The sequence below is a fragment of the Monosiga brevicollis genome, genomic scaffold (assembly GCF_000002865.3).
Source record: "Monosiga brevicollis MX1 MONBRscaffold_24 genomic scaffold, whole genome shotgun sequence".
Lineage (NCBI taxonomy): Eukaryota > Choanoflagellata > Craspedida > Salpingoecidae > Monosiga > Monosiga brevicollis.
The window spans coordinates 602,846-630,208 of NW_001865061.1; the positions used below are offsets into that span (position 1 = coordinate 602,846).

The window sequence follows — 27,363 nt, forward strand, 5'->3', positions numbered from 1 at the left end:
GAGAGAGAGAGAAAAGCATAAACAGCGAACTCACTGCATCGGTCGTAGAGATTCCTTTCAAGCACAACTTATCGGCTTTGCATGTTGTTACATGTACTGTAGTAATTACTAAAAATTGTTGATACTTACTACATGTAGTAAGTGATGGTAAATATCGGTCAACCCAAGCTAAAGAAATGTGGATAAGTTCGAACTTATTAACTTATTTGATCGCACTCCTCAAATCAAAAAAAGCACTTATCGTCGATCTATTGACCAGTATCAAGTTACTCATTTTCAATTTTTAGATAAGTTGTGCTTACACACACACACACACACACACACACACACACACACACACACACACACACACACACACACACACACACACACACACACACACACACACACACACACACACACACACAACCCCGGCCCGCCCGCACACACACGATCGCGAGCTCGGGGTTCAGCTTCGCCTCGAGATGAGGGGCAAATAATGCTGCTGGTCAGCTGAATGACCCCGGCACCCCGGCCAAGCGTCTTGATCAGTGGGTGCGGCCGGGGCTCCCATCGCGAGACTCACCTGCCTTCTCAGATCGGCGGCAGCATGGCCGACTGCGCGGCGACCGCACCACAGCTGGCTTGGACATGGCTTGAGGCAGCCACAGAAGATGTCGAGCTGGGGACGACGCCGCCCTTGGCCAAGCGGCCTTTTCGTGAGCCAACAGCCCTAGCGCAGGGCTTGCAGCGTGGTGGACAAGCGTGGGCTGAACAATGTGCCGAAGCCATTGCGCTCGTCCTGCACCTGGCCCTGCAGAACCCCGAAGAGCACGGGCACAGAATGGCCCACGTCGAGCGTGTTTTGACTCACCTGGACCGCGCCGTTCGTGCACGCCCGGCCCTCCAAGACACCGTGGCACAGCTTCATCGTCGTCTCCTCCATTGCCAACCGTATGCCCTTCGGTGTCTCCAACGTACCCAGCACGAGGCCCCCCACCAAGCCCACCTTGCCCTTGCCCTGCTCAGCCCACCACAGCCCTTGCCCCAACTGGCCGAGGATCAGGTCACGTCCTTGACCCTGGCCGCCGGCAACTGGCTCGATGACATTAGTCCAGAGCAACTCCAACACCTCGTCCTGCTATGGATTCGCGGAGACGTGGCGGCCCTGCAGCGCCGTCATGCCGCTCTTTTCGGCCCCATTCTCCTCGACGATACTGCCCAGCGCCTCAGACACCTCGCCCCAGCCCTCGCCCCGGCCCTTAAACAAGCCCCGCCCGAAAGCCCGGAGCAAGCCTCCAGTCCACGTCACCGCTGGATTGTTCAACAATGCCTCTGGGCCCTGGATAATGATCAAATCAACGCGCTTTCCCGCGCCCTGTCCCTCCTCCTTTTTGCGCTCGAACCTTCCCTCGCAGAAATGCAGCTTCGGGGCCTGATACGAACCCACGTGGCCACACGCAGCGCCATTGTGCGCCTCGCCCGTGCCCTAGAACTTGCCGTCCCCGATCTCGCCTCATCCCATATCAAGGTACGAGGGCTCTCTGATATCCACGTCAGCCTACGCCCCGCTGACTCCACGCCATTGCACACCCTCGTCTTTTCTGCTTCGTCTTTGCTCCTGAAATCAATTTCGTGATTGCACCATCTCACCTTCTCTCTGCCCCCCCCCCCCTTTTTTGTTAAAAAATTGGGAAACCGCGTTCAGATTTGCCGGCAGGCGCTCGAGAATTTTGATACACACGTCTACTTGCAATTCAAGGATTTTCGAGCTCTAGCCGTGTGCGTCATCTTTCCCTTCCCCTGCATTCCCTCTTCGTGATCAACGCTGTTTGCTCACCTTGTCTGCTTTGATACTGGTCCCACAGGAGTCGCTTTCGTGACTTGGAGGAGCGTGAGACCGCCGCAGGCTTTCTGCAGCGCCTGCTCCAAGAGCTGGCCGAAGCCCCCGACGTGCTGCCCCAGTTTGCGTTTAGCCTCGCTCGCTTCAACCGACAGCTTTACAAGCAAACGTTGCTTCCCATGATCCTACGCTCAGCTCGTCGCGAAGCAGCCTCGGGCTCTGAACAAGGTCATCTCCTCAACCTGTTGGTGGATCACCTTCGTCGTCACAAACTGGTTGATGCCGCCGCCGTCCTGCTGGCCCAAAGCCCCCGCTCCAGCCCTCGTCGAGCACGCTCAACGGGAGCAAGTCGTGATGTCGCCACCGACTCCGGCTCGACACAAGCGAGCACGGGTGTTGATGAATGCGAGGGGAATGAAGCTTCTCCTCCGCCGCCGCCCGATGTAACCCCGGAGAGCTTTCAGTTGGGAACCTCACTTGTCCACCAAGCGCAGACACGATGCCTTCGATACATCGCCCGCATGGGTCTGGATCAGTACGCTGTGCTGGAGGCCTTGGCACAAGGTCAAGCCAAATGCACTCAGCACGCTCGAGATACTCAAGACCTGCCATCGGCTCAGTGGTGGTTTGAGCTCAGCTCGAGGTGCCCTCTGTTTCAGCCATCCATCGCCATTCCCGTTGCACTCAACCTTGATCGACTCTCGCTGGAACAGGCGCAAGCAGCCGGCTTGATGCAAGCCAGCAACCTCCTCCAAGCTCACCCGCCTGTGGTGGTTCGCACCAGTTGGACCTCTCGACAAGCTGAAGGCTATGCCTTGGTTTTTCTGCTGCATGTCGCCACGGCCCCCGCTGGCGGTTACGAATGGGCCACCAAACCAGCCCACCACATTGACACTTTGGCTCGCATGTTTTGCATGCTGGCATTTAACGTGGCACGTGGCCGTTGGTCAGAGCCACTCTTCAACGTGCTAAAGCTCCTGCCGACTGTGGCGCTGGTGCGGCTTCGTGCTCTCACGCTTTGTCCTCAAATGCTTAAACTCTGCGCACACCGATGCTCAGAGTCACTACCCTTGACGCAACAACGGCACATACTGCAGCGCATGCTACATCTTTTGCGGGCAGACGCCCCTACGGCCCCCTCCACCGTCCCACCAGCCGTTACAAGCCCACCAAGGCCATAAAAGCAGTGGTGATATCGAGAACCCAACCATCCATTTAAGATTAAATTCACACCAAGCATCGCTCTTCATCATTGCCCTTGATCTGCAGGCGTTTGTGAGGGCTGGTCAAACACGGGCTGGGCAGTACGAGGTCATTCAAGACACGGGTGCTACATCATATCGTCCAGACATCGACGCGGCGCAGTGTAACACAAATAGGACCCGCGCCGGAACAGATAAAACAAAATTATAATTGGTCATCCAGTCGTGTATCAGATCCAATCGAAGCTTGAGAGAGATTCTCATAATTCCAACCTCGCAACGGTGTGGCAAGATCAACCGGAAGGTTTGGGTGGAAAGCGCGTTGTGCGCACACACGGCAGCTACATGGCACCCAACTGACTCAGCTCAGCCTCCAGTTTACGCAGCTGGAGCTGAAGCTCGTCCTCCTCCTTGTTGACGCGCTCGAGGTCTTGTTTGAGCTTGTGTGATTCTTCCTGCGCTGCAGCCAAACGTGCACGCGTGGCCGCCAAGCTGTTATCCTTGTCGGATGCATCGAGCTGGCCGGCAACGCGCTTTTCAAAGTCAATCTATCATGGCATGTGGTGAATCAAAACAGACCCCCAGCCGGCATAGCGACCACGAAAGGCGGCAAGCAGACGGACGCGCAGACACACACACTCTCTACAGCACACAACCACACTTACGGCAATTTGGTTAAGCTTGTCCTGGTTGGTCGATGTATACGCAGCCATGGCTTCAAACTTGTCCATGATAAAGGGCAGGTGCTCATCCACGTCAACCTTGGCTCCTGATTCTCCAAAATTAACTGTTGGACACGCGCAGCGTGAGGCTAGCAACCAAAACGTATTGGCGCAAGTGTCAGAGAGACGCACCACCATAGATGGAAATCAGATCTTTGATCTTTTCGCGTGCTGCCAATTTTTGCTGCTCTTGCTTGTTGGATAGAGCTTGCCCCTTGAGAGCGAAAAGCGCGTAAACAAAACAGGGTGCCGTGTCAGTGGGTGCGTTGACAACCAGGCGCCCAAGAAGTGCGTCGGCCGTATGAGGGCGCAAGCTTGGCGTGTGCGGCATTTACCTTGGAAAAGGGCGTTTGAAACTTGTCTGCGTAAACCGTAAAACGAGCACCGGCCTGCGTAGCTTGGCGCGTTTTAAAGCTGCAGTACTCGAGCCAAAGGCGAATCCCGATGATGCAGCCCAGCCATTCTATAGAGCCGAGATCAGGAGGGTAGGTCAAGAACCAACGAGGGACGAGGGCAGAAGCGGGAACACCGGTACAGGGTACAGGAGAAAAAAAGTGGGCATTCGTGGCAAACGAGTGGCACTGACGATGAACGCTCGTGGGAATGGCGCTGGTTTCTTTGACGGCGCGAAAGGCGGTGGGATGGCCGGAGAAGCCGAGCAGGCCCAAGCAAATGTGGGCTGCCATGTGGGCAGGGCGTTGAAGAGCCATCTTGCCAATGTTGCGAATGACGCTGGGAAGTTGTACACCAAGCATCTTAATGTCATCGAGGTTCTCTTGCAAATAGGACAGGCCGTGGGCGGCAATGGCGTCTGTGAGTTGCTTTTGCAAGGAGAAAACGGCTGCATCATCATCCGCGCTCTTGCTGAGGGCGGCAACGATTTGCGACCAGGTCATGGATGAAGCGGCAATGACTTGAAATTTGTATTGAGCTAGGTGGGCAGCCAAAAAAAACCATCACGAGAAGAGGTGAGGGCAATGAAAGAGTTAGGGTGGGGTCTGATGACCGAGCTCGAGAGGCGGTGCGGGTTGAATGATGCTGTTTCAGGGGTCAGATTGTGTCAATGTGTATCTTGGCGTGTAACTTGGCGCGTACCTTCTTGCAGGGCCATTTGGCGCTTGACTTCTTCTTGAACGCGCTTTTGCATTTCGGCTTCGTCAAAGGCGTCCGTTTGCCTGGAGCGAACAATCTCTGGTTGCACCGCTGGTGCCGACGAAACAGAAGGTGCGGATTGGGTCTGACTCGGGCGGGCCCCGGAAGAGAAGGAGGCGGTGGTGGTGGTGGTGGTGGCGACGTGTTGCTGTTCCTTGGCGCTGTCAAGTTTGCTTTGGAGGAGGTCAAGGAGGTCATCCTTCTCGGGCTTGGAGAGGGCCCAGACTTGGGCATGCCACTCTTCATGCTCACGACGGGAAATGACGTGTTGTTCGTAGGCTTGGTCAAGCCGAGTCTGAAGTTCGCGGCTGGCGGTAATCATCTGAGCAGTGGTTTCGGCCTGCTCTTCGGCTTGGCGGATGGCGGCCCAATCGGCGGGCTTCTGCTTCGGCCTTGGCTTTGGTGCGCTGGCGCTCTTCCTCGGCTAGGGCGGCGCGTTCTTGTGCCTCTTGGCGCTCTCGCTGAAGCTCGGCTTCGCGAGCAGCAGCCTGTTCCTGCATCTTCTGTTGTTGTTCTTCAAGTTCCCGGGCCCGATTCTCGGCGGCAATTTTGGCGGCGCGGAGGCGCTCCACCTCTTCTTGTTGCTGCTCAAGCTGTTGGGCACGTCGTGCAATCTGTGATTGTAACTGTGATTCCTTCTCGCGGCGCGCGGCTTCACGACGTCGCTGTTTGAGCTCCTCGGCCTTGCGGGACTCGGCCGCCTGTTGGCGGGCCACCTCATCCTGCTGGGCACTCAGGCTGGCCTGCTTGTTGGCCCGATCGGCCGCTGCAAACGGGTTGCGCTGCGCAATGTCTCCCGTCAACGCGTTGCTATCCATGACTTGCCGGTTCGTACAGATACCAACCGTCCCTGAAAACCCCCAGGGCAAGACCTGCCTCGATACACACGACAAACTGCGGCTGCTCTAGCAAGCAACCCTTCCCCCCGGTTCACGATCACTGCTGGGTCAAATGGGTGTGTGTGTGTGTGAGAGAGAGAGAGAGAGAGAGAGAGAGAGAGAGAGAGAGAGAGAGAGAGAGAGAGAGAGAGAGAGAGAGAGAGAGAGAGAGAGAGAGAGAGAGAGAGAGAGAGAGAGAGAGAGAGAGAGAGAGAGAGAGAGAGAGAGAGAGAGAGAGAGAGAGAGAGAGAGAGCTTGAGAGAGAGAGAGATCTTGAGAGAGAGAGAGAGAGAGATCTTGAGAGAGAGAGAGAGAGAGAGAGAGAGGAGAGAGAGAGAGAGAGAGAGAGAGGAGAGAGAGAGAGAGAGAGAGAGAGAGAGAGAGAGAGAGAGCTTGAGAGAGAGAGAGAAAGAGAGAGAGAGAGAGAGAGAGCTTGAGAGGGAAAAGGGGCGTTGTTTTATGGGAAAAGTTGTTGTTCAGTCTGATCGTGGCTGGCGACTTGAACGACGCTAGATGTTGCTCTGCTGGCTTGGTCTCAAGCTTCCGCGTTGAACGACGCTTCGTCACTTTGCTGCCATCCAACTACCCTGCCACATTTGCGCGCACTGAGCACTGTGAGGATGGCTTGGGCCGGTTCACTGGTTTGCCTGCCGGACTTTCCGCGCCTCCGCGTCGTGTGAAAGAAAAAGAAAAAAAAAAGCACGCACAGAGTCTCGTCTTTTCAAACACAAACTCTCACTGAAATCCCTACTAAATCTGCAAAAAGTCAAATTTACGCTGATCAAAGTACGGCGCTACAAGAATGCTGACATTCCCTGCAAGGCAAGCTTGCGTTTTGTGTGACAATCCACCAAAGCTGCCATTTTGTATAGTTTTCATCGGACTTTTGTGCGCCAAAGGTATACAGAATTTGACGAGCCGCTCGACCCAGGTTTTTTTTCTTTTTTTTCTTTTTCCCTTGTTCAGTCGGTGCGAAACGGCAGCGCCAGTCCTGTGAGGCACAGGGAGGACGCGAGCTGATCCGGCTTGATCTCATCAAGCGTGGTGTATGGTTCTCTGGATTCTTGAACTAGGCACTGGGTGGACGCCGAGGTTGAGAAAAGCTTTGTGGTGCTGTTGTAGCACTCACCCTTCTCCACTGGACACAGACCTCAGCGCCGTGTCCAACGCGACACCTGGCCCGACCCGCTTTCTCGCGTGCGCGTCAAGACCGCCACCATGCCGGCGGATCAGGGTTGCTACACCCTCATCACCGATGATGATGCCGACCTCAACTTCTCCGAGCAAGAGCTTCGCAAGCAACTCGGTATGGATGCCCGCGCGTCAGCCAGCCAGCCAGCCAGCCAGCCAGCCAGCCAGCCAGCCAGCCAGCTAGCCGGCCGGCCGCTTGATTCATTCTGACCAGCTGATGCCGTGCTCGTTCTTTTCGTGTGCGGGTGCTCACAGAATCGAGCCGCGTGGAGGACAAGGTTGAAGCACTCAAGGTTGCCATTCAGCTTTTGCTCAATGGCGAAAAGCTTCCCTCCCTGCTCGTCGTACGTCACTCGCTGCCTCGGCCTGATCATCTTCAGCGTGCCACCACGACGCCAAAACGCTTCACTGACAATCACTCACCCACACTCCTTCCAGCCGGTTATCCGCTATGTCATGCCGTGCGATGATCACACAGTTAAGAAACTTCTCCTCATCTTTTGGGAAGTGGTGCCCAAGTATGGCAGCGATGGCAAGCTGCTCCACGAAATGATCCTCGTGTGCGATGCGTATCGCAAGGACCTCATGCACCCCAACGAGTACGTGCGTGGCTCAACGCTGCGCTTTCTCTGCAAGCTCAAGGAACCCGAGCTTCTCGAACCCCTCATGCCCACCATCCAAGAGTGCCTGACCAACCGCCACGCATACGTTCGCCGCAACGCCGTCCTGGCCATCTACACCATTTACAAAAATTACGACCACCTCATTCCCGACGCCCCCGAGCTGATCCACCGTTACCTCGAGCAGGAAGAGGTCAGCCTTGCCTCCGCCGCAATGTCTCTTTCTTTCCATGTTTCTTTTCGACGTTTCATACTTCGTTTCTTGCTTCTTCACTTGGCCGCCACCACCGCCGTCCTTTTTGTTGCAATGACGTTTCGCTTTGATGTCATCACGCGAGAGCTCACCCCAACGCTCGGCGTCCCTTGGTCCCCCCTCCCCCGCGTGCGTTACAGAACCCCTCGTGCAAGCGCAATGCTTTTATGATGTTGATCACGGCTGATCAGAGCCGCGCCCTCGAGTACCTGAGCTCGTGCATCGACTCTGTGCAGACTTTCAATGAGATTTTGCAGCTCGTCATTGTCGAGCTTGTTCACAAAGTGTGCCGGACCGAGCCGCGCCAGCGCAGCCGCTTCATCCGCTGCATCTACAACCTGCTCAATTCCGAGTCGGCCGCCGTCCGTTATGACGCTGCCGGTGCCCTCTTGACCCTGTCTTCGGCCCCGACAGCCGTCACCGCCGCCGCCAAGGCCTACATTGAGCTCATCGTGAAGGAGGCTGACAATAACGTCAAGCTCATTGTTCTTGACCGACTCATCGCCCTCAAGTCCACTCCCTCCAACGAGCGCGTGCTACAGGACATGATTATGGACATTCTGCGCGTCCTGGCCGCCCCCGATCTTCATGTCCGCAAGAAAACGCTGGCCCTTGTCCTTGACCTCGTCGCCTCCCGCAACGTCTCTGAGGTCGTTGGCTTTATCAAGAAGGAGCTCGCGCGCGCTACCTCGTACGTTTCATACCGCTCATGGAGCTTGCAATCTATTGTCACACCCGGACAGTCAGGGCATGCAAACCGGTCTTTCTCACCCACAAACAAATGCTTGGTCCTGTGGCACGCCCATGCGCTCACAGGCACGACAATTATGAAAAGGCCGGTGAATATCGCCAGCAATTGGTCCGCACGCTGCACACGCTGGGCGTGCGCTTCCCCGAGGCGGCACACGACATTGTGCCCCAGCTCATGGAGGCTCTGACCGACGATACGGCTCAGGGCGCCGCCTCAGCCGAAGACGTGGCCCTGTTTGTCCGCGAGGCCTTTGAGCGCCTGCCCGGTCTGCACAGCGATATGATGAACAAGCTCATCTCCACGTTTACTGACATCAAGTCGCCTCGTGTCATCCGCTCCATCCTCTGGATCATTGGCGAGTACGCCACCAAGCAGTCGACGATCGAGGACGCCTTTCGCTGCATTTTTTCGGCCATTGGTACCCTGCCCATTGTCGACTCGGAGCTCAAGGCCGCCGCTGAGGCTGAGGCTGAGGAGGAGGCCGACGGAGGTGCGCCCAAGGTCGTCACACGCACTCGCATCACTGCCGATGGCACGTACGCCACCGAGTCGGTGTACACCTCCACCAACAAGAAGCGTGAGGAGCGCCCGGCGCTGCGTCAAGCCATGATGGACGGCGACTTTTTCGTGGCCTCGGCCGTTGCGGCTGCTCTGACCAAGCTGGCTTTGCGCCATTCGCGCCTGGACAATGTCCCCGTTAGCGAGCGCCACCAGGTCAAGGCTCGCGCCATGTTTGCCATGGCCAGCATGCTGCACCTTGGTAAATCTGGCCTCGCCGCGGAGAACATGACCCCAGATGCCCGTGATCGTATCATGGCTTGCCTGCGCGTGTTGGCTAGCCCCTCAGCTGCACTCGAGGCCTCCTTTTTGGAGCAGTGCCACGCCGCCTTTTCCAAAATGCTCGAGGCCACGTCGACCACGACGGGCCCAAAGAAGGAGGAAAAGCGGGAAATTCAGTCCCACGTGGATGAGGGCATCAGCTTTTTGGCACTGCGCACGGGTAACCAAGACGAGACGTCGATGGATGACGTCGAGATGAGCATCTCCAAAGCCACGGGGGCTGGCGAGAAGGCCAAGGCTGGCTCCAAGCTCAACAAGGTCTACCAGCTCTCGGGCTTCTCCGACCCCGTGTATGTGGAGGCCTACGTCAACGTGAACCAGTACGACATCCTGCTTGATGTGCTGGTGGTGAACCAGACACCGGACACACTTCAAAACCTGTCCTTGGAGCTGGCCACGCTCGGCGATCTCAAGCTGACAGAGAAGCCGCAGTCGCACACTTTGGGTGCTTACGACTTTTGCAACATTCGTGCCAATGTCAAGGTGTCATCCACGGAGACGGGCATCATCTTTGGTAACATTGTGTACGATGTATCGGGCGCTACTTCGGACCGCAACTGCGTCATTCTGAACGACATTCACATTGACATTTTGGACTACATCAAGGCCGCACAGTGCACAGACGTTGAGTTTCGCAACATGTGGGCCGAGTTTGAGTGGGAGAACAAGGTGGCCGTGCGCACAACCATCCCCACGCTCCGAGGTTATCTGGAACATGTGCAAAAGACCACCAACATGCGGTGCCTCACACCGGCATCGGCATTGGCGGGCGAGTGCGACTTTCTTGCGGCGAACCTCTACGCCCGCAGCGTCTTTGGTGAAGACGCGCTGGCCAACCTCAGCATAGAGAAGTTGCCCGACGGCACGGTGCGTTGCCAAGTTGTGTGTGTGTGTGTGTGTGTGTGTGTGTGTGTGTGTGTAAGCGCTGCAGGCCAAGGAGAATATTGTCTGGAGTGGACAGTGTTTATCGACTCACGTACATGCTTACTTTTATTTTAGGTGACCGGCCACATTCGCATTCGCAGCAAGACCCAAGGCATTGCCCTCTCGTTGGGCGACAAGATCACGCTCAACCAGAAGGAGCAGAGCTAAATGATCCTTCAATGACGCAAAGTTCATCTTTCTCTGCCTCACTTGTCACTTGTTTTTCTTTGAGGCAGGTGGTCTCGGGTCTCTGTCCCAACGGTCAGATGTGTCGCATTTCCTCTTCTTTTTTTTGTTGTATGTGTGCGTGTGTGCGTGTGTGCGTGTGTGCGTGTGCGTGTGCGTGACAGACTGCGTCTTGAACAGCTGGCCTTGGAGCCAGACCTGCGTGTATGATGTGTAGGGTGTGTGCACGCGCTCTGTACCCGGACCAGCTCCTTTCTCATCTTTACTGCCGACATAAATTTTCTCCTTGTTCATCTCGTGGGAAATTCAGATTTGATCTCCTTCTCGTGTCTTTGTGCGTCTCTGCCCGCCATATCCAGTCGTTGATCAAAGAGAAAGTGAGTGTGTGTACGAAAAGAAGAGAGAGAGAGAGAGAGAGAGAGAGAGATTTGCTCATTCCTCCAGAAAAAAAAAGATCTGACAATTGCAGCTTGACGAAGATAACAAGTGTAACCCGCTAAAGTGTAATAACCAGCATGTGCATAATGTGCTTTAGCTACACTTTTCACATCGTGGGTGAGACTGAGACTGAGGGAGAGAGAGAGAGAGAGAGAGAGAGAGAGAGAGAGAGAGAGAGAGAGAGAGAGATTTGGCAGCGCGCACATGGCTGTTCGTGTGTGTGTGTGTGTGTGTGTGTGAGGGCGGCGGAGGGTAGCTGAAGGGGTAGGGGTGCAGGTGTTGGGCACAAGTGGAGGTGATGCAGATGGGCAATGGATTGTGAATGCAATCGGGAGATCAGGGTTGAGAGCGCGGCATGCTGGGGGGTTTTTTTTTTTTGGCTGATGGATGAATGGATGTCGCGCGCGCGGACGGCTCACGCTTTTGCTTGCTTGCTGGTGGCGCTCCTTTGGTATCCATTGTGTAGAACGGACGTGCCGCGCAGATCTTTTTCATATCCCTTTGAGATGGCGCGGACATTGATCTTGGCGCTGGCGGCGGTGACGCTGCAGGTGCTGTTTGCGACGGCGCAGGCGCGGGTTTCGCTCTGGCCGTTGCCTCGGGATATGGACATTTCAAATGGTGTCCAGCGGGCTGACAACACGTTCTTCTTGTCGCTGACCAACCGTGCTGCGGACGAGAGTAACGCGTTCTCCAAGGCCGTGCAGCACTACAGTCAGATTCTCAAGGACCAGCTGCCGGCGCCCGATGACAGCAACAAGGTGGCCCGGGTCACCAACGCCGTCCTGACTGTGACCGATCCCGACTCCCCCGTGGATATGGCACACCTGGATAGCAGCTACACGCTGCAGCAGGTGGCCGACGAAACCACCATTCACATCAAGGCCAACACCACCATGGGCGCCGTCTATGCCCTCGAGACCCTGTCTCAGCTCTTGGGCAACGGCACCCTCAACTTTACCACCATCCACATTCAGGACTATGCTTCCTTTGAGCATCGTGGTCTCGTCTTTGATGCCGCCTCGCGCTACGCGCCCCCGTCCATGGTCCGCCAACTCATCGAGCTCTTGCCCTCGGCGCGCATCAACTTTCTCTACCTCCGCTTCCTCGATGATGCCGCTGTTCGCCTCAAGCTGGCAGCCAGCAGCGATATCTTCGGAAACAATAACGGTGTTTACGACGGCTTTGACATGCCCGGTCTCGTTGCTTATGCTGCTCAGTTTGGTGTGATCTTGGTGCCCGAGATGAACCTTCCCTTCCACGCCTCGGCTCTGGTGGGCGATGACGACGTCACGTTTTGCACCGACGAGGACCGCATCATTGGCAACACGACCAGCCCTGCTGCCCTAGAAATGCTGGCTGAGGTTGTGGCCGATGTGGGATCCACTTTCAACACCAGTCTGATCAGCATTGTGGGTCGTGGAGCCGATGATCAAGAGGTTTGTCACCGTTTCCCCTCTCGCTCCTTCCCCCACCACCACCTTGTTTCCATGGTTTCAAGGTTTTGTTTTTTCTTTTCAAGTTTTTGAATCGGAATTTCCCGCCGCTTTCACCCTGCTTGGCCCGTCTCAAGCTCACCCTGGCCTCATAATGTTGAAATGTCTAGAATGTGACTTGCGAGACCGCTGAGCTTGTAACCTTTTTGCTTGACAAGGTCAACGCTCAAAACCGTAAATCCGTGTCCTGGTCCGTGCATACCAACAACGCCATCCGCTTTGTCAGTCACATCTCTGGAAACGAGACCCAGAACAACCTTGTTTTGGCCTATCAGGCGAGCGCCGCCAATCTCACCATTCCCGAATCGTACGTCAGCATCCCTTCGCACGCTTTCAAAAGTTTTTTTTTCTTTTTTTTTTTTTTTTTCCCGGCCTTTCCGCTGCTGCTCTCTCGTCTTGCTGTTTCCGCTTGCCCGGAGGTATCGCGACTTGCTCACGATGGAGACGGGTGCCCACGGCGGCTTAGGCACAAGGGCCAGCCTTACGGCCAGTTTACCCAGCTTGAGCACTTTTCCATTGGCGTGGCAGCTACCTTTAGCGCTCGGGCGTTTTGCGACGTGGCTGACTGCTATCCCAAGGACAGCTCGGCTTCCAACTCATCCCTGCCGACCTACCCCATCTCTTGGCTCAACGATCGTCAACAAGACGACGTCTATACCCAATCAGTGCTCAACTACCTCTTCCCAACCCTCCACGGCTTTGGTGGCATGCTCTGGAATGCCAACACCAACCTTCCTGTCGCCGAGATTGACTCGCTGCTGGCGAGCCTTTCCACGTATGAGTTTTTATGCCCCTTTGATGGTTCTGACAGCCAAAGGCCACGTGTGTTTGTAAGGTTGTTTGGCATGTGTGTGTCCTCATCCGGCTGTGGGGGATATGTTTGCAACATAGACATCTTGAGGCGCGTGGACTGCCGACGTGCTCTTGCATGACATGCAACTTGTCAACCAGCTGCAACGGCACTTATACCAAGGTGACTGTTGACGCGCCTGTCTGGCACTTTGGGTTTATCTTTGGTCTTGCCCTCGTCTGCGTCATTGCCGTGGCCGTTGCCGGCGTCGAGATCAACTATCTCAGTACCCCCAAGTACAAGAGTGGCTATGCCGAGTTTAACTAGGCAGCGCCTAGTGTTCATCTGACTCCCTGTCTCGGAGGATGCTGGTGCCCGAGATCCTGACATTCTGGCATCTTTTTTGGTCCATGGCCTGTTTTCAAATGCCAAGTGCAAGGGTTTGCATTTGGGAAAAAGGAGGGTGTCATTTTTTTTTTTTTGAAAATTGGTCGGGTAGCCGAGGTGCAAGTGGTACAGGCACAACACTTTTGTAGCTGCGTCCGTTTTTCTTGTCGCGAAATTGAAGTAGAGGAAACCATGCTCTGTGTCCTCTGTGTGTGTGTGCGTGAGTGAGTGAGAGAGAGAGTTTAAGAGAGAGTTAAAGAGTGAGTTCAAGAGAGAGAGAGAGAGTTCAAGAGAGAGAGAGAGAGAGTTAAAGAGAGAGAGAGAGAGAGTTAAAGAGAGAGTGAGAGAGAGAGAGAGACAAACAGAGAGAGAGAGAGTTCAAGAGAGAGTTCAAGAAAGTGCAAGAGAGAGTTCAAGAGAGAGTTCAAGAGAGAGTTCAAGAGAGAGTGAGAGAGAGAGAGAGACAAACAGAGAGAGAGAGAGTTCAAGAGAGAGTTCAAGAAAGTGCAAGAGAGAGTTCAAGAGAGAGTTCAAGAGAGAGAGTTCAAGAGAGAGAGTTCAAGAGAGAGAGAGAGAGAGAGAGAGAGTTCAAGAGAGTTCAAGAGAGAGAGAGAGAGAGAGAGAGAGGTGTGCCATGTCATGTCAGCGTATTTTTTTCAGATCATCAAGGTCCTATCGCTGCGACCCCGCCCCCCTCCTCCTTCTCCTTCTCCTCCTCCTCCGCCTCCGCCTCCTCCTCCTGCTCCTGCTCCTTCTCCTCCTCTTTATTTGAGTATCGCCAGGTACGAGAGCGTCATCTCTGCGTGCATCCGTTCGCTGGATCAGCTTGTGCTCCATCGCCAGATTGGCTGTATTGATTGCCGTCTTGGCTGGTGTGTACTGTCTTGGCAGCACCGTCTTGTGTCGTGATCGGCTGTGCTATATCGTTGGTCTGCATCGTTTTGGCTGCATGACTGCTTTGCGTTTCCATTGCCCCAGCTCTCTGTGCTTGGTCTTGCCTTGCCGGCTTTGGTTGATCGTAGCACCTGCGCCACGGCATGGGCCGCACTCATATTGGCTCGGGTTGCTTGGGCACGCAGATACGAGATGAGCTCGGCCCACGAGAGTGTGGTCCTTGAGGACTTGACCACACCCAAAGTTCGAGACTTTGCTCCGCGGCGATCAAAGGCCACCATCGGCTCGGTCTACCACCTTGAGCTGCATTACTTTTTTCCATTTGAGATTACGGAGCGACTGGATGAGCTGGTATGTGCACCATATCTGGGTACATGGGACGCCTCGACCCACCCGAGTCGTGCACGCATCGCACACTCATTTCCCAATTTCCTCATGCACCGCTCTGGCACAGGTCGAAGAGGCCAAAAATGCCAAGGCAGTGCCCGAGACGGTCTTTGGCAATGATGGCCATCTATTATTCCGGGAGGTCCGACACACAATGCCCATCACCGAAGTGCGTATGAACCCATGTTGTTGTTGTTGTTGTTGTTGTTGTTGTTGTTGAGCAACTGCTGTGTCCCCCCCTCCCCCCAAGCCTATCTGAGTTTACTTTGCTTCACCTTGGCCCTTATTGTCTTTGGGTACGTGCGCAAACCGCAGAGCTTGAATAAACAATCTTCTCGCCATGCCGCAGTTGCACCAGCTGCCTTGGACGTTGTGCACACGCTTGTTGACTGGGAAGGCAATGCCTTTGAGCTCAAGGATGTGCGTGATAAAATGAGCCAAAACCGCTTCAGCTGCTACGCTCATCCCAATCCGAGAGCATGTGTTGTGGTACAAGCTTGACCAGTTGTGTCCTTTCAGGTCTACATCCGCATCATGTCCCACAACATTGGTATTGTGCGCTTCGTGGTGACCCCAACCGCCACTGTCAACGTCCAGGCAAGTCCTGCCGTGTCTGGCCAAGCCAGACTTTTCGCCTTGCTTCATCCACATTCTGGTATTAATCATGGCAGCATGTTCTGAATGTTCAAAACGCCATCATGCGCCTACGAGACAGTAAACGAATCTGGTACGTTGCTGATCCGATCCCATACTTTTTTCTAATATTCATACAACCGACCAAATCTCACGGGCTGACGAAACTTGGCTTCCCGCTGGTTCAGGCGTCTAGCATATGCCGAAGACAAGTCAACCTTTCAGCCCAAAGACTTTTTGTACGAGCTGCTCAATCGATACATTGGCGCAGAGGTGAGCAACATGATGGAAAGTTAACGACCAAATGAACGACGAACACTCCTCCCTCTCATTGGTCTCGATGTGTCCCATGGTGCCTAGAACTGGCGAGCCGATGAGCAAACCGACCGCCTCTTTGTCTACACACTGGCGGCCATCGGAGAACTGCGTGATCCCATGGACGTGGCAACCATGATCTACAAAATTGGTGCGTCTCACTGTCGCGTGAAAGAAGCCAGTTAGCTGCGACCAGCCCCCGTTTGAGCCCCATTCTCATCGCCCGTCCACCACAGGCCAAATGGATTGGTCTGTGACCGAGCCCGTGGCAGCGCAGTCCATTCAAGATTTCCAGGAGCAGCAGTGCTACCTACGTTATGCTACGGTGCGCAGCAAGCCCGCGCGTGTTCTGCAGGTTGCATGTTCCAGCTACACGGGAGGCTAATGTATGATTGTATTTGTAGCCCACAACTGGACTTCACACGTGCTTTCACCGCGATGGTGGTGCAACCGTCTATTTGGGCGAGGAGAGGTGAGTGTGCGGCCAGTGTGCTTTCTCTCCTACCAGCAACACGCCTCAAGCTTTGTCGTTGCTGGTGCAGTGAGTGCCCTAGCTTGGGCATGTTCCGAGACCAGCGCCGCGAAGGCATTGGGTTGATGATCCACGGCACGACGCGACCACTTGGTACGGCCTTTTTTTTGGGCCGCGTGTTTGTTGTTGCATGACATCCTTTTCGAAGGGCCAGCATTTGACCACTCACCTGGCCTTGCGGGGCTTAAGGGGCTTTTTCCATGGCTGAAACGATTCTTTTTCAGCGCACTTACGTCCGCACTCTGGATCAGGTCAGCAACGCACCAAAAGAGCACACATATGAGCAACAGGGGCGGGATCGGGCAAGCACCGCAGGCAACTTATTGTGCATGTGTGACGGGGCTTGTAAACTTGCAGAACCTGCACAAGCTAATCATGTCCATGAACACGACGCGCTCAACAGCGCTGAAGCCAATCCTCATGGTACGTATTCGGTTTCCACACACTGCACTTTGCCTCTTTTTTTTTTTTTCTTTTTATGAACTTTGGCGGCGGGCACTGAGTATGTCTGGGTGTGCACTCGATAGCAAGTCCACCGTGGGCTCATCATGTTCAAGGCTGAATTTGGGGCCAAGCCTGTCTCATCGTCATCTGGCTGTCAAAATCAGTTTAAGCAATGGCGCGGGTACGTCGAGGAGTTGGATGAGCAACAGCGTCAAGTGAAAGAGACACAGGGGGACTGGGTAGCACGAGCATGGATGGATTTGTTTATTGGCCCTGGCAAGGCACTCATTTTTCCTGGGCGGCTCGCTCGATAGCATTATGGAGTTGACGACCACGATTGAAAAGCTGTCGGAGAACGTGAAGGATCTTCACGAATTTTACAGGTTTGCTTCTGAAGTTGCCTCGGACATTATTTTGGTCTAATGCTCATGCTGTCTCTCCACACTGGGCCGCTATAGCGAGCTCACCAGCGAGGCAAGCCAGCAACGCTTGGATGCCCTCGCCGTAGTGCTCGGTTTCCTCGGCTTGGCGCAAATCATATCAGATGTGAGCACGCGGGGGGTTTTTTCCTGGGCACGTGTCGAGCGATTCAAAACGTGGCAATTCGTATCAAGACTCATTGGAGATGTGTGTCCTCGATGTCGATTTGGGTGGGTTTGCTCGGGCCTGTAGACGTACTCCAATTTCACGATTGATGGCGAGACGGCGAGTGGGGAAAAAGAATGGGGCCTGGTTTGGGTGCCAGTGCTGGTCACCTCGATCTTCATCATCCTTGGCTTTATCTACGTGACCTTTACTCGTCGTTAGCTGGGCCGTGGGCCCCTGGCTTCCATGTTTTCATCAATTTTTCCAGACTTTGGCTTGTCCGTGTCAAGGTTCACCACACAAAGCTGAAATCCAATGGAAGCCAGAGGTTTGAGGTTTTGACACAAAAGAGGGGCGTCCTTAGGAAAGACGGTCGGATCGACCCAAGCACCGCGGCAGCTGGTCGTATGACAGAGCTTGGAACTCGGGCATAATCCAAAAAGACCAGAATTCATGCTCGGCATGGGTGCATAAGGTCAATTACAAAGGCATCATGTGGAAAAAAAAAAACTTGGCAGTGTGTTGCATCAACCACAAGCTTGTTTGTCTCTGTTTCCTGTCTCTCTGTCTCTCTCTGTCTCTCTCTCTGTCTCTCTCTCTCTGTCTCTCTGTCTGTCTCTGTCTCTGTCTCTGTCTCTCTTGTCTCTCTCTCTCTCTCTCTCTCTCTGTCTCTGTCTCTCTCTCTCTCTCTCTGTCTCTCTCTGCGTGTGTGTGTGTGTGTGTCTCTCTCTCTCTCTCTCTCTCTGTCTCTCTCTCTCTGTCTCTGTCTCACTAATCATTTTTTTTTCCTGGTCAGTGGCTTTTGGTGCGGGAGTCGATGGCAGTCGGGAAGAGATATAGGGGGAGGGTCAAGTGCTGTGGTCAGCGCGACTTTTGCAGAGGCATGGGTTTGTGCTCTGTGTGCTTTGGAAAGGGTAGACGGGATGGAATGGTAGACGGTTGCCGTCGTAGGGGTGGGCGTGATCACGTACCACGTCACGCCTCGTTGGCTTGGTGGCAGCTCTCACATTCATTCGACTTGCCCCTGCTTGACGTGTCTCCTCGTCTGTCATAGAAGCAAGACATCATCATGGCTGGCTACGCTCCTTACGGTGGTGGACCCTATGTGCGTTTTGATTGCACATCGGTAGTCGCCCTCTTGTCCTTCTATCGCGCAGGTTGGACCAGCAGGTCGTTCACCACTTTGCTCACTTGAAAACTCTCTCCGGTGTTTGGCTTGTTAATGTGCAGGGCGGCGGACCTCCGCAGCAGCCTGCGTACGGCGTAAGTTGACCGAGTTGCGTCTGCGTCGGCACAATTGTTTTTGATCTGTTCCTAGTCCCTGTCTTTGGGTGTGTGGGTGTGCTACCGCTTTGCAGTGCTGCTGTTCTCTACTCGTCCTTTGTCCATTGTGGTGGTCTGTTCCACACACATCCTCGTGTCCAGCTTCTCGAGGTTGCTGCCTGCTTGAAATACTTTGGTTGTGAATCTGTCCTCTTGTTTTGGATCTGATCTGCTCCATGCCCGCCTGCGCCTTGGCTCATGAATCACGCCTCGTCTCCTCGCTTCCTTATCTCCTCTCATTGTTGTTTCGCTTCTTCGATCTCTCCCTCTCTTTGTCCTCTCTGTCTCCCTTCCGCTTCTTGGATCGCATGCCCGTGTGCCTGTACGCTTGTGTATCTCTGCGTGCTTGTGCGCTCTGGTGCCGCGTGCTTGCATGGTTTGTATGTCGTTCATCTGTCACTGTCTCTTTGTTTCTCTGGGCTCTTGTTTTGGTATTACCTGTGCCTCCTGGTCGTGCGTGCGATGCTCTTGTGTCTCTGTGCACCACTTTCAAACACTACAGGGCTATGGTGCCCCCCAGCCCTACGGTGGTCAACCGGGTTATCAGCCTTACGGCCAGCAATACCCCCCACAGGGACAACAATACCCCCCACAGGGACAGCAGTACCCGCCGCAGCCGGGATATGGCCACCCACCTCCGGGTCCTGCAGGCGATCCTCTTTGGGGCTACTTTTCGTCCGTGGCAGGCCAGGACGGTCAAATTACGGCCGATGAGCTTCAGACGGCACTCACCAACTCGGGCATGGCAGCCTACCCGCGCCCAGGGGCCCAGTTCAGCCTCGAAACGTGCCGCCTCATGAGTATGTGACACACGAATTTTTTTTTTTTTTTTTGGGATTGGCCAAGGCCAAATCCGTGCTGTACGGCTCTGGCCCGCCTTGGCTTTTATCTAATGTTGTTTTGTTTGTCTTGGTGCCTTGGTTCAACCAACAGTTTCCATGCTCGATGCGGATCGCAGCGGCACAATGGGGTTTGAGGAGTTTCGCCAGTTGTACCAGGCCTTGGAAATGTGGAAGGTAGCGTTAATTGGCAATGTGATTGATTGTGTTTCTGTGCTGCCTGCTTTTAGTGCATCTGCTCCATGCTCATGCGCGTCTTGTGAACCTCGGGTAGACCACGTTCCAAGGCATTGATGCCGATCGCTCCGGCGCTGTGGAGCGCGGTGAACTCAAGTCGGCCATGACCAAGTGCGTGCTGGCTTTTACCTCGTTTGTGTTCATGTGCCTTGACCAAGTGCCTTCACTATGACGGCCACCTTTGCATTTTTTTTTTTCCTGGGTGCTGCAGGTTTGGGTACAACCTCTCTGATGCGGCGATCGATGTTATGATGCGTCGCTACGGCAAGCATCAGGCTCACCAAAGTACGTGCTGGCATTGACAGTATTGCTTCCCCCCGAAAAAGGTTCAGGGACGGCGGGTATGGCCATGCGGTTCTCGGTGTGGCGAGATGCGGGTGCGCTCATCTGTCTTTGTCATCGCATAGTCACGTTTGATGATTTTGTGGCGCTGGCGGTGCGCGTCCGGGCATTGACGGAGCGTTTCCGCCAACGTGACACCCAGGGCACAGGTCATGCTGCTTTCTACTACGATGACTTTATTCAGGTGGCCATGTCTTGCTGAGGACCCAGCGCGTTTATGACTGGCCTCGTGGTGTCTCCCTGATGCGCGGCGTGCGTTTTGTTGAGTGACTTGTTTTTGTTTTATTGTCAACTTATGTTCTGATGTGCTCTTTCAAAGCCATTTCCTGCCACGTGCTTGTCATCCTCTCCCTTGTCTGGTCCAGTGGCGCCGTGTGTATCCAGCCAGCCCATGTCACAACTTCACGCAAAACACAGAAGAAAACGAAGAGCATGAATCAAATGAACCACCACCAGCTGAAACAACAAGAGAAAGAGAGAAAGAGAGAAAGAGATCAACAGCACAGCAAGCCCTTCACACCCAAATGCAAAATGATGACATTTGCGCGTCTCTCTGTCTCTCTCTCTCTCTCTCTCTGTCTCTCTTGGAGGAACGACGCTCCGCTTCTACGGCGGCGGGCTGGATGCAGCAGATGTGCCGGTAAACGACGGGGCGGGGAGGGTGTGGGTGGTGTGGCTTTACCCCCCTGCCTGTTGATGTGAGGCGTGGTGGCTGTCTGGTGTGGTGAAAGGGACATGATGGCGACGAGCGGGGTGTGGATTTGGGCTCTTGGGCTCTTGCTAGCCGCCGCGCTCGCCATGAGCCAGCAGACCTCCAGTACGTTGTTGCGCTGCGCCGTCTGGGTCCTCGCCCTTTGCATTATCCTTCGTGTTGCCCACCGCCTCTGCTGGCATCTGATTGGCACTCTTAGCCAGCAGTTGAAACACCGTCTTGCCCTTACCGCCTATTGCTTTTGCTTTTTTTTTTAGCCTTGCAGGTGGGCTTGGTGACCCTCACGCAGTCAGCGCTGAACGATGCCCCCGAGCGCTTCTTTGCCCCCTTGCAACAGCAAATTACGGCTCAGGTGGCCAGCACGGCCATTGAAAGCGTGGCTGTGGCCGCCGATCCCATTCATTGCGAGCCATATCCAATGTCCTACACTTGGTTGGCGTCGGACGCCGCCCGCTCTGCCACGCTGTTGAATGATACCCTCCAGCTCGTGATTCAAGCCGACGGTATTCACGTCAGCGCCCAATTTACCCTGGCTTTAAAAGACATTCCCGTCAGCGCCGAATCCTTTTGCTATTACAACGTCGTGTCCAACGACGATGACGGCTGGTGGGCCGATGCTGAGGAGGAAGGTGATGAGGAGGGTGGCCAGGTGCTCACTGACCGCCGGGGCCTACCCGATGGCTTCTTTGTGGATCCCGACCCCGTTGACCCCTCGGATCCATACCTGGACTTTGAGCCCTTCCCACCCCCGTACTATGACGAAAATGGCACGCAGCTCACGTGGGCCGACATTGAAGATCCCGTCGGCGTGACATGCGTGCCCAACTCGGACAACAAGGACGTCAACACGGACGACACGGTGACCCACAACGACTGGTTTGGCTCCTCCAGCACCACCACCCATCACCTCTGTCAATCCGCTGTCCTGTGCTCGGGCACCGCCACCGTCAACGCCCAGATTGAGCTTACCGGTGTGGTCGGCTTTCAGTTGCTGGCCAATGGTTCCGTCCAGATCGTCCCCACCTTCCAGACCCAGATCATGAGCCTCACCACGAGCAACTGCACCACCCTCTGGGCGGCATCCGATGGCTCCATGGGCTTTGGACAGCTCTCCTCTCGTTGGTTTATCGGTAACCTGACCCAGAACGTCATACAGGCCAGCGTGGCCGAACTTCAGAGCCTGGCCTACGGCTCCCTCGTGGCCCCCACCAGCCTCACCCCCTTTGGACAAATATCCATCTCCTACGCAGCCGCCAACGTGAGCTTCGTGGCCAATCAGTACGTCAATTTCTTCTTCAACGCCGTCGTGTATGGCGCTGGGGCAGATGGCATCAAGCACCCCTACACCGCCAACGAGACCGCCATGGACTTGCTTCCGCCTTCCGACAATTGGGCGCCTCCGGCCGAGAATCTTCATCTTCTATACGGCATGCGTCTCTCCAGCACCTTGCTCGATGCCTTAGTGTGGGCTGCTCACGTGAGCGGCGCCTTTCACATCCAATCCAACACCTCTCTCCTCGATGCCTGCATCCAGATTGAAACGTTCTTTGCCGATCCCGTCTTCACCGTCGTTGCAGAAGACCTCGTCGACTTTTACGTTGCCAATGGCTACATTCAGGCCGCTTGCAACACCAGCGGCGCCTGGGATGGCGATACGCTGCTACACGTTCTGTTCCAAGACCTTGGTGGCTCGGGCCACATGGTGGCAGACACGAACAATGAGCAAGTAGGCGTTGCCCTGCAGGTCGATGCGTTGGCCACGGACGCCCTCACCATCAACGTGACAGCCCCCGACTTTCCCATCCCCCGCGTAGCCATCGATCGCGGCCTCATCCACCTCCTCAACGCCTCCGTGCCCCAAGTCAACAAGATCCTCCTGTATGATGCCTTCTTCCTACCCAGCAGTCTAGTCCCCGACTTTCCCAATGCCACCGTGCACATTTATCCACAGCCACCTCCGGCAGGCCTCCCAGGCCACGGCTACATTGAATTGCTCTCTGCTTGCACTTGTGACGACAGCAGCAAGCACACGTTTCGTGAGTGCGGGTTTTGCAACAAGGCCCAGCGCCCTCGAACACGGCGAGACTTTTCAGCTGCCCCTGGCTCTCTGAAGGGGCCCGCGTCAGCCACCATCAATGCCACTGTGGATATCATCCTCTACACCTCGGCCAACTGTACCGTAGCACCTGTTGGGACACGCTTTCAGACCATGCGCCTGGCAGTTCCCTCCGCCACACGGTCCGGCCAGCCTGGCGCAACACCAGCATGCCAAGCCCTCGACGATGGCACCTATTACACCGTATCCATCAATAGCAACAACACCTTGGCCCTGCGCCTACATTGCACAGACGCTGCCTGCGTCAACTGTTCAGCTGCCTACGATGCGGTCGAGCTCACCGCCTGCCTGCCCCTGGGGAGTTCGGGAGCCTTGGCCTGGGTCTACGATGGCTGTACCGGCGGCAGCGAGCCCTCAGGCGCGCTGGCCAACATGCCGGCCCTCAGCGTTGCTCGCCAAGCCACTTGCCCCCTTGCCGCTGGCTTATCTCGCTCACTGTACACGCTCACCACTTCTGCTGCGTGTCTGCCCGTGGCACCTGCAAACCAAAAGTACATCTCCACCTATCGGATGAATCAAACAACGACGCTGGTCAACTTTGAGTGTGATGCCACCTGTGCAGCCGCCAAGTGCAAGCTGTCTGCGCTCATGACTCCTGGCGCCTGCAACCCCATTGCCAATGCTTCAATCGAGCTCGTGCCAGAGCTCTCCCAGTGTGCTGTGCGCAACAATGCGCATCACGACGCCGGCAGCCACAAAAGCCCCGGCCTCGTGGTGGTCGTAGTTCTTGTCTTGGTTGGATTGGTTGTATTTTTTGCTCTCGTTTACCTTGCTCTCTTTTTGCGTCGGCGTGGCACACGCTGGAGCTACACTGGCGATCACTGTCAGCGTAGCCACCGCGCGCTGGGCCGAGGTGCTCGCTACGTGATACACAGCGCTCAGTGCGCTCGAGAGCGATGTGAGATGGTTGGGCGTAAATGCGGGCGGGCCCTGCGCCGGGGCCTCACTGCAGGTTGGGGCTACACCGTCTCTGGTGCCAGAAGCGTGACGGGCCATGTCCGACACGCGCCACAGGCACTGTCTTTGGCAGGCCTGAGCGAATGGTGGGGCCGTCACTTTATGCGGCCTCGAACTCAATCAGATTTGCCTGTCTTTGTCGTACTTGAGCTCGTGGCGTGCCAGGTCATGGGCCTCATGCTGATTGTGCATGGTGCCGTGTGGTGTGCGGCTGATCCGCTGACAGATCTTGCGCACTCCATGTTCTCAGATCTCGGATTATCCGCGCAGTATCTGCGCGCGCGTGCAATCGTTGTCCATCTCGACGCCTGGTCTGGTGTTGGGCGCTACGGACACCTGACTGTCGGGTTTCTCTGTCTGGTGACATCTTTTGTGAGCGTGACCAAACGTCGCGTGGATGCAATTTCTAGCCTGCATGACCATCGCTTTGGCTCCCGGTGCCGCGTGGCTGCGGTCACCTTGGCACTTGCCATGCACGTCACGGTCATGCTCCTGCCAGGAATGCTTGTCGTGTACAGAGATGAGGTGCATATGAACACCGAGGGCAACGATTACTTTTTCACGCACGATCCAGAAACCGCCGCAGCGCTTGCCGACAGCTTTGGACTGGCCTTTGCGAGCCTACTGTTTTCCATGGTTGGCAATATCTTGCTTTACTTTGTCCACGCATTGCCCATGGCTTCCATCTGGGCCACCAGCATCGTGGCTCTGCATATCAACGAGCACCATGCCGAGGTGGCAGCAGAAATGGCCAACGCCGTTGATCCGGAGGTTGCGCCTGAGGATGAGACGAAGAGCGAGGGTGAGGCGAAGAACGAGGTTGAGACACCGGCCGCGGTTGAGAGGACCGATTCTTTCCCCTCGCCGATAATTTCGGCTTTGGACGCCACGGCTAACAGGTCGCGACGCGGCGCGGCAAGCGAAACAACCATCCTCATCACGGACCAGCCGGTGCCGGCTACATCAGACATCCTGCCTCGCGCAGCCTCTTCCTCCACTATCAGCGACGATACAGAAGGCACGGAGCTCAGTTCCAACACCGCTTTGGCTGCTCTCGATGCAACAGATCTCAGCCGGCGCCGTGCGCAGAGTACCCAGCCCATGGTTCGTCGAAGTTCTTCTTCAGGCTTGAGCGGCGAGTTGGACCGTACGCGGAGCGTCAGCCTGAGCATGAGCAGTCGCGGTCGCACAAAACGGCATCGCAACCGCAGCACCTTGGTGTCAGTGTCCAGCGCGCTGGCATACGGTGCAAGCCATGAGGCAGACGACGAGGCAGACGAGTCGGCTGAAGCAAACGCACGTATTCTGGCGCTCATCTCGCGCTTTGGCGTTCTCAACTCACTGCTGGCTGTAGTTGGCCCCGTAATTGCTTCTGTTCCTGTCACCATCTTCTATCAAAGCTCTGGCAACGTGTCTTGGTGGGGCCTGCTGTGGCTGATCATGTGGCTTTGGCAGAGCATGACGGCCTATACGCACGAGTTGCTGCTGAGTCGCAACATGCTGAGCATTTTTCACGTGGCGTTTTTTTACGTGCTACCCGTAGCCATGGGTACAAGTGCATCGCTGTACGGCCAGGCCGAATTCACCTCGATGCCCGTCATGTTCTATGTCTCCGAGTTTTTCTTCTCCCTCTTTGGCTTTACGGCCTTCCTGACCGTCATGCTATCACCTCGTTTGGCCTGGACAGACGAAGAGCTCGACGCTGAGGCCGAGGACGACAAGGCTCGTCAGATTTCTATGCCCCTGGACGCAGTGCCGGCTAGCCCAAGTGCATCAGCAACATCTTGCTGGCCAAAACAAACGTGGGATTCTGTGAGCAAAGGCTGTGTTTGTCACTGCCACGGCTCGACCCAGGACGAGGTGAACCCTCTCTGCACCGATTGGGATCAGCTTTGCTTGTGTCGAGGAGAGGATGGTTCAGCCTGTGCTTGCCTCGGGTCGTTATGGCCGTCTTCAACGTCCCAGCGGCGCTCGGAGCCGTCCTGGGACGAGGCCTGCGAGGCAGATGAGGAGGCAACTTCGCTGCTCGGCACAGATCGTGTGAGCGTCAACGGGGGTGGCGGTACTTTTGGTACCCCCGCAGCACAGCCAAAGTCGCCCCCCTCCACCTCTTCCTGGTGGTCGCGGGGATGCATCCGACTGGTTGAGGCGCGCTGGTGGCAGCGCTGGGTGCAGCCGGTTCTCGACTGGGCGTCAGAACGCAAGGAGCGAGCTGACCCCGCCACATATGGTCTTCGTCTCCCTTTCCGCCGACTTTTTTTTCTGGTGGGCGTTGCCAGTGTATGGTACATTGTCTTTCACACGCTGCATGAAGTGGAGACCACCACCACCAAGGAAACAGTGATTGAGTGGATTCAACATCTGCATATGAATGTGACTTGGCCACCCGACTCGGAGGGCGGGAACATTTTTGATCCCGCCTTTCACCTCTACGACGATGCCCGTCGATGGTCGCTCTACTCTATGGTGCTAGCAGCGTGCTTGCTTACCGTCTCCTTCTTCCTGGAGCTCTTGCCCATTCGCAAGGCGCTGTACTACAGTCATCTGGCGGGTTTTGCGAGCTTGTTGGCGCTCTTTATTACGGCTGTCATTCCCTCCATTCCCAACTACGTGCAGGCTTGCAACCTCTCCGCCACCCTTCCAAAGTGTGCCCCCGAGTTTAATCGCTTTATCAATCTCTTTATCGGCGATATGGTGGGTTTGGCCTGCTCTGCCATTTTTTCGCTGACCTTGCTCCCCCTGCTTTTGGCCGTCGTTCCAAGCTTGGTGCGCACGGCAAAGCTGGTACTGGTGGATCAGCAAAAGCATGGTGGCACTGCAGGTCACGAAGCCGAATCGGATCTCAAGGCCTTGTCGCCCGACGATGACGACAATAATTTTGCAAGCCCATCGGCTGTTGCTGAAGAAGTGGTGCCGCTGGTGCCGGCTCTGGGCGATGCACCCCGCCCATATGTCATCACCAACACCGAGGCCGTTCGCGCTGTGTTTCGCTATTCCTCCATGCTTGTACCCTTGCTTTGCGGCTTGCCGCTGGTGATTTTGTATCAATTGGGGGGTGATGATGTCACCTCAGCTTTGATCGTCATGTTCGTGTTGCTGCCCTTGGTGGTGCCCGTTGCCATGTATCGCTGGCGCGTCCAGACGGTGTATTGGATCTGGCTCCTCGCCTACTTTGGGCCTTTGGTAGGCATGATGCTTTATCAAATTTTCAAGAACGATCTCAAAGAGGCCCTTGTCCATGTTTTGAATGGCCCCGCCGTGTACATTGAAATCGCAGCTGAAATTTGTGTTGCGAACGTGGTTGTGAGCGACATCTTGTACCGGCATGTGCGTGTGACGCACGCTTAAACCCTTTTATGGCGTTCCACTTCTTTTGCCAGCTTTAAGGTAGTGAG

General features: G+C 55.4%; 8 protein-coding genes across 8 annotated transcripts; 6 read left to right on the top strand and 2 right to left on the bottom strand.

Moving 5' to 3' along the window:
* Positions 1 to 589: 589 nt before the first annotated feature.
* Positions 590 to 3,003, top strand: MONBRDRAFT_10902 (uncharacterized protein; the record flags this gene model as incomplete). Its single annotated transcript, XM_001748593.1, has 3 exons — positions 590 to 1,510; positions 1,688 to 1,761; positions 1,848 to 3,003. The coding sequence occupies 3 exons, from the start codon at positions 590 to 592 to the stop codon at positions 3,001 to 3,003; spliced, it is 2,151 nt and encodes a 716-aa protein (XP_001748645.1).
* A 362-nt stretch (positions 3,004 to 3,365) lies between these two features.
* On the bottom strand, positions 3,366 to 4,456 carry MONBRDRAFT_10903 (uncharacterized protein; the record flags this gene model as incomplete). Its single annotated transcript, XM_001748662.1, has 2 exons — positions 3,366 to 3,572; positions 4,082 to 4,456. The coding sequence occupies 2 exons, from the start codon at positions 4,454 to 4,456 to the stop codon at positions 3,366 to 3,368; spliced, it is 582 nt and encodes a 193-aa protein (XP_001748714.1).
* Positions 4,457 to 5,128: 672 nt separating this feature from the next.
* MONBRDRAFT_38412 (uncharacterized protein) lies at positions 5,129 to 5,778 on the bottom strand. The gene has a single exon (XM_001748663.1). It carries the CDS (start codon positions 5,714 to 5,716, stop codon positions 5,183 to 5,185), a length of 534 nt encoding a protein of 177 aa, XP_001748715.1. The 5' UTR covers positions 5,717 to 5,778; the 3' UTR covers positions 5,129 to 5,182.
* Positions 5,779 to 6,994: 1,216 nt separating this feature from the next.
* MONBRDRAFT_38413 (uncharacterized protein) lies at positions 6,995 to 10,862 on the top strand (the record flags this gene model as incomplete). The annotated part of the gene is made up of 6 exons (XM_001748594.1): positions 6,995 to 7,082; positions 7,223 to 7,311; positions 7,406 to 7,780; positions 7,981 to 8,531; positions 8,657 to 10,298; positions 10,431 to 10,862. The coding sequence occupies 6 exons, from the start codon at positions 6,995 to 6,997 to the stop codon at positions 10,521 to 10,523; spliced, it is 2,838 nt and encodes a 945-aa protein (XP_001748646.1). The 3' UTR covers positions 10,524 to 10,862.
* A 582-nt stretch (positions 10,863 to 11,444) lies between these two features.
* MONBRDRAFT_38414 (uncharacterized protein) lies at positions 11,445 to 13,839 on the top strand. Its single transcript, XM_001748595.1, has 3 exons — positions 11,445 to 12,418; positions 12,895 to 13,250; positions 13,367 to 13,839. The coding sequence occupies exons 1-3, from the start codon at positions 11,486 to 11,488 to the stop codon at positions 13,590 to 13,592; spliced, it is 1,515 nt and encodes a 504-aa protein (XP_001748647.1). The 5' UTR covers positions 11,445 to 11,485; the 3' UTR covers positions 13,593 to 13,839.
* Positions 13,840 to 15,631: 1,792 nt separating this feature from the next.
* Positions 15,632 to 16,836, top strand: MONBRDRAFT_10907 (uncharacterized protein; the record flags this gene model as incomplete). Its single annotated transcript, XM_001748596.1, has 7 exons — positions 15,632 to 15,660; positions 15,755 to 15,839; positions 15,927 to 16,032; positions 16,118 to 16,206; positions 16,286 to 16,353; positions 16,424 to 16,506; positions 16,771 to 16,836. Coding segments are annotated over 7 exons (526 nt in total), but the record flags the coding sequence as incomplete, so codon positions are not given.
* Positions 16,837 to 18,494: 1,658 nt separating this feature from the next.
* Positions 18,495 to 20,525, top strand: MONBRDRAFT_35370 (uncharacterized protein). The gene is made up of 7 exons (XM_001748597.1): positions 18,495 to 18,547; positions 18,673 to 18,705; positions 19,340 to 19,565; positions 19,699 to 19,781; positions 19,879 to 19,952; positions 20,053 to 20,126; positions 20,249 to 20,525. Exons 1-7 carry the CDS (start codon positions 18,512 to 18,514, stop codon positions 20,383 to 20,385), a joined length of 663 nt encoding a protein of 220 aa, XP_001748649.1. The 5' UTR covers positions 18,495 to 18,511; the 3' UTR covers positions 20,386 to 20,525.
* Positions 20,526 to 20,921: 396 nt separating this feature from the next.
* MONBRDRAFT_10909 (uncharacterized protein) lies at positions 20,922 to 27,316 on the top strand (the record flags this gene model as incomplete). Its single annotated transcript, XM_001748598.1, has 2 exons — positions 20,922 to 21,000; positions 21,153 to 27,316. The coding sequence occupies 2 exons, from the start codon at positions 20,922 to 20,924 to the stop codon at positions 27,314 to 27,316; spliced, it is 6,243 nt and encodes a 2,080-aa protein (XP_001748650.1).
* Positions 27,317 to 27,363: the final 47 nt, after the last annotated feature.